Source organism: Podarcis gaigeae (assembly GCF_964106915.1).
Source record: "Podarcis gaigeae genome assembly, chromosome: 5".
Taxonomy (NCBI): domain Eukaryota; kingdom Metazoa; phylum Chordata; class Lepidosauria; order Squamata; family Lacertidae; genus Podarcis; species Podarcis gaigeae.
The window spans coordinates 46,956,292-46,968,296 of record NC_139681.1 but is presented as its reverse complement, the minus strand read 5'-3'; the positions used below and the strand labels follow the sequence as shown (position 1 = coordinate 46,968,296).

General features: G+C 42.1%; 1 protein-coding gene across 1 annotated transcript in view; it reads left to right on the top strand.

The window, feature by feature from the left end:
• Window positions 1-12,005, top strand: part of BTBD16 (BTB domain containing 16) — a 28,799-nt gene that overhangs the window by 14,101 nt on the left and 2,693 nt on the right. Inside the window, exons 11-13 of the mRNA XM_083741385.1 lie at window positions 1,574-1,693; window positions 8,185-8,276; window positions 10,948-11,030. Coding sequence (XP_083597511.1) covers window positions 1,574-1,693; window positions 8,185-8,276; window positions 10,948-11,030 — 295 coding nt within the window. The remainder of the gene's footprint in view (window positions 1-1,573; window positions 1,694-8,184; window positions 8,277-10,947; window positions 11,031-12,005) is intronic.

Genomic DNA, 12,005 nt, shown 5'->3' with positions numbered 1-12,005 from the left:
AATGCAGTCTGTTAGGGAGGATTGCTTTCAAAAAATGTATACATTACTCAAAACTGTGTATTAAAATGTGTTTATTAGGAGAAATTCACATTAAGATGCTGATGAATTTTCAAGAGGGTTTTTTTTAAGGCAAATTGCTGCAAAATATGGAACATTGATGACAAATGAGTAACAGAGAGAACCAGAACTGACAGACCTTTCCAGCCCTAGATCCCCCTAGATCCCACGGTCAAGGCCATTCTCCTAGTTCCCACTTGATCACACAGCTATGGGGACATTAAATGTCTGTGGTTGGGCATTGGAGAAGATCTGTTCCTTGTTCCTGAAGGTAATCAAAATCAGATATCCAAGAGCTGTGCTATATCAAAACTGAGGGTTGATGAAGGGGTGAGAAATAAATTATTGCTGCTTTCCCACCACCATCCATTTTAGATTCTTGCTTCCGCTAAAACACTTGGTGGCTCCCAGGGGCAGCTATAAGCTCCTTGTTTTGCAGATTTATTTATAGTGTTTGGACAGAATGTCTGCTTTTTGCAAAGATCCCTTTCCCAATGACTTTTAAAGACTGCCTGCTTTTACTTCCAAAATGTTGCTGAAAGCTAGACACATTTTCCATGCTTCTTGTCTTTAAATAGACTCTTGTCTTATCTGAGCAGTTCATTAACTTTGCCCTTCTCGGAAAGCAATTAGCTTCCTCCCACAAAAGTTTTAAAGAGCTGTCCTTAAGTTTCCTCGCTGCCATGTGACTTTCTCAAAAGCTTCTGTCTAGTTAAGTAAGATTCTGCTGAACATCCTAATCTGTAGATGGATGAAGCCAGGAAAATGGGTTTTCACTATGTTAGCTCAAAAACCAAGTAGTTTGCAAGTCAGAGGTCCAAACTGAATAGGCTGAACATCAGGTAGGCCACTGGAGAGGTAAAGGCAGCACTGGCCTAAAATACAAGGTCAGGAACACAGGAACACCCAAGAAAGCAGGTGCATCATTGCATGAAACAGGAATAAACCAATAGCAGAAGTACAGGAAACCCCAAGGGCCTGAGAAAAAACAGTGCCTATGCAGTGACAGGACACACACTGTCTTTGTTTCAGACAATATCTCATTCTGCAAGGGCACCTTTAATATTAATATTGTACTGATGTTTCACAATTTAACTTTGAATGTAGCCAAGGTTTGCTTGGGACTTTTGACTTTGCTACATCTTGTCCCGGCCCCAACAGAAATCTGAAATGTACCCATGAAAAACTGAGCATTTGTGTCTTTCAATACTACTGAAATGGTTGTTTTTGCCATATGGGGGACTTGTAACTTACATGTCATGTCAAGTGTTCTGTGTGGAACTGCAGTTAAAAAATATGCCTGATGACATGCTGATCAATGTGCTAAAGTAAATTAAACTAACTTGAAGTGGTTGTATCCAGTTCTTAAAAATAAGCAAAACAGGAAAATATGGTTATCTGAGGAAAATAATTTACACTTAATGTCTACACTTAAAATAATGATGTAACTATTTTTTAGACAAATACAGACACCATACAAACTGGTAGTTCAAAAAGATTTTGTTTTGCCTTGCAGGTTATTTACTTTCAATGAATTTCATCTCCTGCGAACTGCACTATGCTGGGTCTTCCTACAACAGAACCCCAAAATTCAGATAATTCCATCTTACGATACCGTCCTCACATATTTTAGCAGGTAATTAAATGTATTTTTAAAATCCCTACTCTACACACCTATTCATATCAATTGTACATATTTTAAAGCTTCTATAAAGTCTAAAAGCGCAATCGCTCACAGAGCAGAAAGCTGCTGACACCGTCCTCCAATACAGTAAAGAAACAGCATTAAACACACACATGTATGAGGGGATAAACCCCAAAATATAAAAATACAACCCTTCAGAACGAGAGAGTTTCAGGGCCCCTCTCAACAGTCAGTATTTTGCAGGGGGGATTCAAGCATGTACCAGAAGTTTAGGTTAGCGTAATTATGCTGTGTAGGTACTAATCTGTTTGTGGCACGGAAGTGTAGTTTTTCTCATCTGGAATCATTTATGCTCAAGCTCATCATGCTGCTTTCATTCTAGATTAATTCTAGATGCTGCCATCCGCAAGGGTTGGTGTCTTTTTTGGGATACGTATTTGAAAATCCTCCCCTTGGTGAGATTATCCACCTTCCCATCACTGAGCATACCTCAGGTGAATGAAGAAGGAAGCAGTGATTGCATCATAGTATACACCCACCCACAGTTTCATTGGACAGGTGTGGATACACACATTGCCCTGCTGCCTACCTCTATCTTCAAATAGACCAAGATAATGCAGAATCAATCTGCAATGAGCTTTTATTATTTCGTATGAAACCAGTCTCCCAAGAAGTGCTTTTCAGGGGCAAAAAGTAAGCAATAGCTCTAAATTGTATGTGGCTTACCTAGAAAAAAAACCAAGAGCTTTTGATTTTAGAATAAAATGTTCTATGTGCACACCCTTAGAGTAGATGAAAACACTCTGTTGCCCTAGCCTAACAAATCCACTTAAAAAGATTTCCTCTGGTTAGGAAAGTGATGAGGAAATGCACTGAAAAGTGTGGCATGAACAGTAGTTAACAGGAAGACATATACACAAACAATTCAGAACAAATGCTCAGCAAAGACCAAATACAACCTGACCTCCGCATACACTTTGTCCAGGTGAATGAGGATGAATGCTCAATAAATAGGTCATCTGGAGAAACCCAGAGTATTCCTGCAGCTGATGACACTAAGCACTTCCAGGCGCCACTGTTTTTGGGTGGGATTCAATCACATATTTTGTAAACTGCTTTGAGGGTGCAGAAGGTGGTTTTGGAGAAGAAAGAGAGGAGGGGGTCAGTCGGGAGAAGTAATACAATGGCAGAGGTAGGCCCCACATTCACCTTTTAAACTGAAATAATAAGCAGTGAATGGATTTCAAGCCTCTCACATGAAAATGCTTTTCATTATCTTTGTTCTTCCCGCTGTCCTCAAACAGATCTTCTTGACATTGCTGTTTTGTTGTTGTTGTTACTATTCCCATAAGACATTCTTTCCTATGAGTCATATATCAGTATAAAGAAAATACTGTTTGGCTCAAAATGAAGCTCCCCGCTTGGAATCAACCTCTCCTCTCCTCTCTCTCTCTCTCTTTCATTTCACCAGGAGATAGGAAATGAGTTGTGGGTGAATCAGTATTTACTAGTTTTACCCAAGAAGTACTTTTTATATGAAAACCTAGTGGAAAATGAGAAATTTTACGATGCACACATGTGCAAGTTGAGTGTGATGCCAGATTGCAACTACGCAGTTCACATTTAAAGTAGCATGCATTGCTTTGCAACATCCACTGTGCTGAAGCATTCTGTTTTCCCAATGATTTTGCAGTCAGGAGTTGCAGTTAACTAGCTACACCCCCAGTTTGCACTAAACCTGTTCTAACACTCCCACTTAAGTTCCCTTCAGTTTAAATGTTTTGTCATTTACACATCTGTATTTATTTAGTTGAGGATTACTTTATGTAACCTGCTGCTATCTAGGGCATCTGGAAACAGAAAAGGAGAGTGCTGCATTTGTGCATTAAGTAATACGACACACTGGAACTTGAAGTCCGCTGTTGGTTATCCAGTTTTCAGTGAGACCCCTTTAAACATGATGAATGGGAATCAAACCAATAGGGTGTGTTGAAACAGGGACAATTATTGAAATATACTCGGAGTCGAGTGTGGATTTCATGCTCTTTATTCTGCTCATAGTAGTGAGGAGGAATGGAAGTTCCCCCAGAATGTCTGCTTTATATACATTATTTACACAATGGGCCCCACGTGATTGGCTAATTCCAGGATTCACCTGTAGGCCAATCAGGTTGCAGATTCACTTCCACCTGGAGCTGGATTGGGTGGCTCCTGTGGACCAATCAGACTGCTGCATTCTGAATCCTATTGTTCTAGGACCAATCAGACTACTGCATTCTGAATCCTATTGTTCTAGAACCAATTAGACTGCTGCCTTTTGGATCCTATTCAACTCAGTACATAACAATTATAAACATATTATTGGAAAGTAAGTCCTGTTGATTTCAGTGGGACTTACTTGCATCTGATGACTGCAGTTGAACACAAGAGTTATGCATGCTTTAGCACATTGGTTTCTCAGGCTGAAAGTGTGCTTATCTCTCTTTTGGATTTCAGTCATATATAGTAGGTCTGGAAAGCCCAATCTAGCAAGTTAGTAAGTGTGACCATTTTATATCTTTTTTTAAAAAAAAAATGGGAGCAAATTCTATGATCAGCACAGTGGTGTTTGTTTATTATAATTTAACAGGTGCAAATGTTCCAAGCACAGTTTTCAGTTTGCACAAAAATAGTCTGCTAAAGAGGATTGCTGAATCAAATCAAGGGGAATCCCTTGAGCTGGCACGTGCCTTTCCAGAAAAGAACAACAAAGAAGCAGATGCACAAAGCTTAGCATTGTTCGGCAGCTGCACCAGAAATGAGGTAGCTTTGAGCTAGTTTAAAGCCACTCCTCATACAGTTTACCCATGCAGCTGTAGGAGAATCTCTACACAGCTGCCAGTACCCAGTTATTGGCCATTGTCCAAAGAACCATAAAGCTAATTCCACCAGCCAAAGGGAGCTTAAGGTTTGGGTTTCTCCAAACAGTTTATAATTGTATAAATCTGTTTATTTGTTTGTTGTATTTATACGTTCCTCTAGAAAGCTAAGGTTGGTGTACTTGGTTAACCACCTCCTCAATTTATCCTTGCAACAACCCTATGGGGGTAGGTTAGGCTGAGAGATAGTGACTGGCCCAAGGTCAGCTGGTGAGCTTCATGACTGAATGGGACTTTGATAGCCGCCGCCCCCCACAAAAGTCCTATTCTGACACTAACCACTCAGCTCCAACCATATGAGTTTTAAGCCGCTTTCTGTGGCTGTGCTCCTCCCTTCATGTAAGGGGGGTGATTTCTGCTAACTCCCCACCACACACACACACACACAAACAAACAAACAAACAAACAAACACACACACACACACACAATTGATAGACACTCATGCCGTAACCCATTCCCAAATATCCCCCAATTCCTAGGGATAAATTTCACGGGGGAGAGGTAGGGTTTTGCAGAGGTTAAGGGAAGCTTGCTTTGTGAATGTGAACTTGGTTCAGTCACAGATGGGAAGTGAGGTGCCAAAGAAATGTACTTCATATTGTTTAAATATTTTACCCTGTTACCTGCTGGGAGCAGTCTGTTACCTGAAGAGTGGGATGGAAATTCCTGAAATAAACTGAAATAGCATTATAAAGCTGTATTTCAGTGCTCAAGCATTCCTTAACTTTTTGAGTGTTTGAACAAACTTTTGGACATTGCAAGATAATGGAGAATAGAGGCACAGCGGTATTCTAGAAGGCAAATAAGTCTTTTAAAATATGCTTAGTTCAAATAGTTCGTATAAAAATATGCTTAGTTCAAATATGCTTACTCAAGAGAGTGCCTTCCAATAATTAGAATGTGAATATCCCTGTGTGTTTAAGTAGTGCATTCAGCTCAAATATAATGTGCAGAGAAAACAGCTGTTTTCTGTGTAAAGTCGCTGAAAGTGATCTATTGTGTAAAGCGGAGGAAAAAACCACTTTGCAGTTCCTTTCTGCCTTTTGAAGTGAACTGCAGCATCAGGCATCTGATTCTTCTCTGACCTTTCAAAGGCAGGGTGTGGGTTGCTTCGATTTCAGAGAACTTACTTCCGGTTGCCTTGCATCTATAAAAATAAAGTATTCAAAGTATCTAGGGAGAGCACTGTTGCAAATGAACGCTGAAAAAGAAGCCAGGAGTGGAGGTGGGGCTTGGGGAATCGTTTCATTCAGAGCTTCCTTAATGAATGACTGTGAATTAGAGTTGGGTCTATTGTGGCATACCTTTGTTCTTCGGCAAAGAAATACCCATGAAAAGAAGTATACAGTAGTGAGAAAAATGTCCAGCAAAGATCCATAAACAGGAATGGGCAGAGATTTAGGCAGGATCCAAACTGTGGAACTAGTTCAGTGGGCTCAAAGGGCCTTTAGGATGCAAACCTGTGCAGAATTACATGGGAGTAAGTCCTATCGAGGGACGCAGGTGGCGCTGTGGGTTAAAGCCTCAGCACCTAGGACTTGCCGATCGAAAGGTCGGCGGTTCGAATCCCTGCGGCGGGGTGCGCTCCCGCTGCTCGGTCCCAGCGCCTGCCAACCTAGCAGTTCGAAAGCACCTCCGGGTGCAAGTAGATAAATAGGGACCGCTTACCAGCGGGAAGGTAAACGGCATTTCCGTGTGCGGCTCTGGCTCGCCAGAGCAGCGATGTCACGCTGGCCACGTGACCCGGAAGTGTCTCCGGACAGCGCTGGCCCCTGGCCTCTTGAGTGAGATGGGCGCACAACCCCAGAGTCTAGCAAGACTGGCCCGTACGGGCAGGGGTACCTTTACCTTTACCTTTAAGTCCTATCGAACTCAATTTTGAGTAGACATGCTTGTGATACAGCATAGGGGGATTAGCTGTTCAAAGACAAAACTCAAAAATTTCAAGGGGTAGGACATGCCACCTTGTGAGCCAAATTTCCCAGCTTCAGGATTCCCCCCCCCTTTTGTAATCTGCATGTGGATTTGGGGATGGGTTTTTTGGGGGGGGGGCATGGGATTTCCCTCTGCCACCAAGGGTTATTATGTGTCTTCCCTAGTAGAATATGAAAAAGCATAATGACAGAAACATTATAATTGACACTTCCCTGGGGAGATGAAGGTGGATTCTTTGGAATGGTTAATGTAGGCACTTTTAAAAAATACAAAGTAAAACAGAAAACTAGCAATGACACTGGCTTGCTTCACTCATTTGGAAAAATTTGGATTGTTTATCAGATATTACCTGAGGACTCCACTTAGATCAGTGAACCCTTTTGTTTAGTCTACCAGCTCTGTGTTCCTGGCTTCCTCCTCCCTGGCAAGGATTTGGCCTCACACAGCTCCTATTTCCTATTAATCATTATATAACCTAAATGGTTGGTTAGATATTTCCGGCTGTTAATAATGCAGTCAACCTTTGAAGCAACCTCTAAGAAACCTTTCATATAACCTTTCAGAGGGTTGGGTTTTTTTAGTGAATTATTCTTTGTATGTCACTCTCATATAAAACTTTGAGGTGAAAAGAAAAAAAAAACACCCCACCCCCAATTGTAAAATCATATGCTTGAATGGTGGCTACATTTGGACGTAATAATAAACTATGGTTTATCATTAAATGAGCCTGTCTAGGTGAACTTTGAGCTTGCACACCTCCCCTCATGTTTCACGGTGTGTGTGATCAGACACATTTCCTTCCATTTCTAAGTAACCACAGTTTATTGTTATGTCTGAACCAGGGCAAACCATGATTTACTGAACCAAGCCAACCTCAAAGATTGGTTTATGAAGCTGGCTTATTTCATTAGACCACACTTACAATTGCCCACTGTACCTCAGAGTGAATGTAACGCTAAACTGTGGCTAGCTGAAAACAGAATAAAAACTTCTGATCTCTTTGCAGACTCAGTGGAAAAGAGGGCAGGGGGAGGAAAAATGACTGAAGCTAGTGTGTTTGTGTCTGTGGCAAGGGTGGGGAGAAGACAGGGTAGATTAAGAATAACATCAAGGTAGATGTTTGGAGAACCTACCTGGGGAAACGATTGATTGATTGATTGATTGATTGATTGATTACTTAATTTCCTTACCACTTAATATATTAAAAATATCTCTAAGCAGTGTACAAAACAGCTGAAGCAACAACAGGCACTTAAAACAAAATATTACAAAAATACACAGTTACATATAAAAATGGTACATTAATACAGAGTTAATTCTTACTGCTGCATTACCATTGATATCTTTTATACTAGGAAATCAGTTTTGTCTTGGGCAAAGCCTGAAATAAATGCATGTAGAATCTCACTTGCCTTGCATATGAGAATCACATGCATAACTCATTGCAGTGACACATTTTGGCATTTCAGCATGTGCACAGAAACCTCACATAATAATCTATTTGCACTCGTAATGTTTGCCGATGCTTTCCATGTAGAAAATGAATAATAGCTATAGCAATACTAAGCTTGGATAGGAAATCATGCTGGGTTTAAACAAAGTTTTCTGCTCCATTGTTTTGTTTTTAGCTTACCCAAGATATGTGCCTTCCTGGAAAGGGAAGTAGGACAGCGATACATAGCTATTTTTCAGTCCCTCCGTTTACATGGCATCACTTCAAGTAAGTTTACTTTTTCTTTAGAACCTAAACATACTGTCGCATTTTCAAATAAAAATGTACTCCCAAATTTTGTGTGCCCCACTCCATAGGTCTGCTCTGCCCTCTTTAATATAAAATTACATATGCATATGGCACTTTGCAAATAACAGGTTTCAGAAGTCTCTACCCCAAGGGGCTTATAATCTTAAAATAGAGAGATAGGAAGGAGCAGAGGAAGGAACTGGAAGCAGGAGTTTACAGGGGAAGAGCATGTGATTACTTCCATTACACATACTTGGGCTTAGTTGCAATAAGACGGTTTAAATACTTGGAGGAAATGCACAAGGAATGTGTGTGTGTGTGTGCGTGTGCGTGCGTGCACGCATATAACACACAGACACAAAACTACTAGTATATGCATGTATATAACTGCAAATAGAGAGTCATTTCTAACTAAGGTCTGCTTAGAGTAGACCTACTGAAATTAATTAAACTAAATTAGCCATGCACATTGGGTCTACTCTGAGTAGATGTAGCACCGGAGACCACCCATGTATCCAAAACATTCCATGCATATTTTCTTTATGTGTTTCCTCCATTCGTTTTGGCAAAAGCCATTGCAGCTATCTCTTTTTTGAAACAAATTCAACATTCCATGATACTAGAAATCGGGTCCTCCCTTAAAGAGGGTACGTACTGCGGTGGGACTTGGAAAACCAACACCCTGTGTTGTGGGTGGGTATGATTGGACAGCCACAACACCCGATTGGTAGGTCCCTCGAAGCTGGGTGCAATCTGGCCAATGGGACGCAGTCCAAACAGTTTGAGGGTCCTATTTATGCCCGTGCACGTGACCCAGAGCTTCCTCTTTCGGTGCGTGTATTCAGAACACTCGCCCACCTCTCCCTACTTTTAGGACTTGTGCGCTTGACCTTGCTATGGCATCGTGTGTCGTCTGTCATTGGGACAGGGGCACAGCAGGAATTGGCTGTTGACATTTGGGTTTCGCCTGCCGAGTAGCAATTCCTTACAACTTATAAGGTTGCGGATAGGCTCTGGTTCAGGTGATAGGGATGGGAGAAGGCTCTCACCATCCCTGGAGAGTTTTGGAGAACTCAAAGGCTTGCCACATTTTTGTGACATGTTGGTTGGTCTTAATAAAAGCATTAGCCAAGTGCAGACATTGAAGTTTCTACTTTCTGTTGTAATGCCTCTCACTATTTCATGCTTATCCAGCACCAAGTACGTGAAAGGCACTTTTTGTACATTTTGCGATGTGAGAGGGAAAGAAGAATGGAAGCTTATTGTCATGCGCCCTTTAAAAGAAACCACATTTAACAAGAAATCTTTTTGATTCACCCACTTTGTCAGTACATTTGTTTTGGAACAATAGCTGCTTTCAATAGCAAGCCCATGTTACATTGACTTCTTTCAGCCTGAATAGACTGTGATGACATCATGCAAAGCCATTTCTGGCCATGAAACTGAAATGCATACTTTGCTATACGCAAACAGCACTGCATTCTTCAGCAGCAATAGCACAGACGAGAGCCCAGATTAATTTCTTCCTCATTGTGCTGTGAGCATCTCAAAAATCAGGTTAATGTAAAACCCAGCCAAATGTTGTTAAACCTGATTCTTGGCATTTGTGTCTGGCCTGCGGAAGCACAGGGAAGGAAGAATGGCACCCCTGCAAACTGTGCAAATCCCGGTTGTTGAAACAATTGAGGATCTGTGCATGGTTGTCAAAAAGAAAACTTTATCTGATGGTTTTTAATTTTGGTGGAATGCTGAGCAAAAGCAGGAAGGGGCACTGTGCAGAAAGTATAATGGAGAGTCAACTTGGACAAAGTAGTGATTGAGCTAAGTGGGTGGTGCCATAGCTAGACAGGTGGATGGGAGAGGATAGATTTATATCAGGGGTAAAGGTAAAGATAAAGGGACCCTGACCATTAGGTCCAGTCATGACCAACTCTGGGGTTGCGGCGCTCATCTCGTTTTATTGGCCGAGAGAGCCGGCGTACAGCTTCCGGGTCATGTGGCCAGCATGACTAAGCCACTTCTGGCGAACCAGAGCAGTGCATGGAAATGCCATTTACCTTCCTGCCGGAGCGGTACCTATTTATCTTTTCGACTTTGACATGCTTTAGAACTGCTAGGTTGGCAGGAGCAGGGACCGAGCAACGGAGCTCACCCCGTCACGGGGATTCGAACCACCGACCTTCTGATCGGCAAGTCCTAGGCTCTGTGGTTTAACCCACAGCGCCACCCGCATCCCTCATACCAGGGGTAGGATTCTTTTTTCTGTTGAGGGTGTGCATTCCCATGAGGCTGATACATTGAAGGGGCACATGATGATGTGGTCAGGGCCACCCCTTTCTCTGTCTTTCTGCAACCCGTTCTCTCCTGACAAATTCATCAGTTCCTCTCTCTGCGTTGACCTCACAGCTTCTTAGCTGCTCATATTCTTCAACAAGGTGTGGCCTTAAAATCCCAGCTCACATGCCTGGGCTTCCGTTTTGCATTCTTGCTGCGTCTCCCCTTTCCAAAAACTCTTTCTGCTTTGTGCCTGCAAAGCCTTGCAAGTGCATCACCAATAATAACGGACTCAGCAGGTGCAGTGACATCTCTTTTTTGTTTTCTGTTTACCAGAAATTTAATAATAATTCATTTTCCTCTCTTCTTCCCAAAGGCAGGCATCTGGAGGAACTCTGGGAAATTAACTTCCTTCCTCTGCCGTGGCTGACGAGGATCTTGTCTGATCATTACCATGCAGTGAGTTGGTATGCTTACTATACTGAGCAAATGGGGGGATTTTAGTTCTTTTTAACTTCACAGTTTTCTTCTCTGGTATATTTTCCTAGTACTGTATTTTTTGCTCTATAAGACTTTTTCCCTCCTAAAAAGTAAGGGGAAATATATATGCGTCTTATGGAGTGAATGCAGGCTGAGCAGCTATCCCAGAAGCCAGAACAGCAAGAGGGATCGCTGCTTTCGCTGCACAGAGATCCCTCTTGCTGTTCTGGCTTCTGGGATAGCTGCATGAAGCCTCTTCAGGGCAGCGGGAGGAACGCTCCCCATGCCATGAAAAGGCTTTGTGTTGCTTTCTCTGAAGCCAGAACAGCAAGAGGGATCGCTGCGCAGCGATCCCTCTTGCTGTTCTGGCTTCTGGGATTCAGAATATGTTTTTTCTTGTTTTCCTCCTCCAAAAACTAGGTGAGTCTTATGGTCTAGTGTGTCTTATAGAGCGAAAAATACGGTACATCTATGCCTATAAAAATCCAGGCCTGCTTTGAAGTGTGTAGAGGCTTGTCATTCAGGTTGGACACTGAAAACAGATGCACAATGGAGAAGTTTTCATGGAAGCATGGACCTAATTTCTAACATTGTTTAAGGAAAATAATGATGAATCAATAATGATGAAGCCATGACAGTTCACACCCTGGACATCTCTTGTTAAAATGCATGCATTAAAATCATGATTCCCGGGTGTGAACTGTCACGGCTTCCCCCAAAGAATCCTGGAACTGTAGTTTGTTGAGAGAAGCCGAGGGTTGTTCAGAGACTCTGTTCCCCTCAAACAACTACAGTTCTCAGACTGTCACACTTAACAACTTGGCCACCACATTCTGTACTAGCTCCAACCTTCACACCATCTTCAAGGGCAGCCCCATGTAGGAAACATTGCAGTAGTACAGGCAGGAAGTTACCATAACATGGATAACTGAGTCCAGGCTGTCCCAGGCCAAG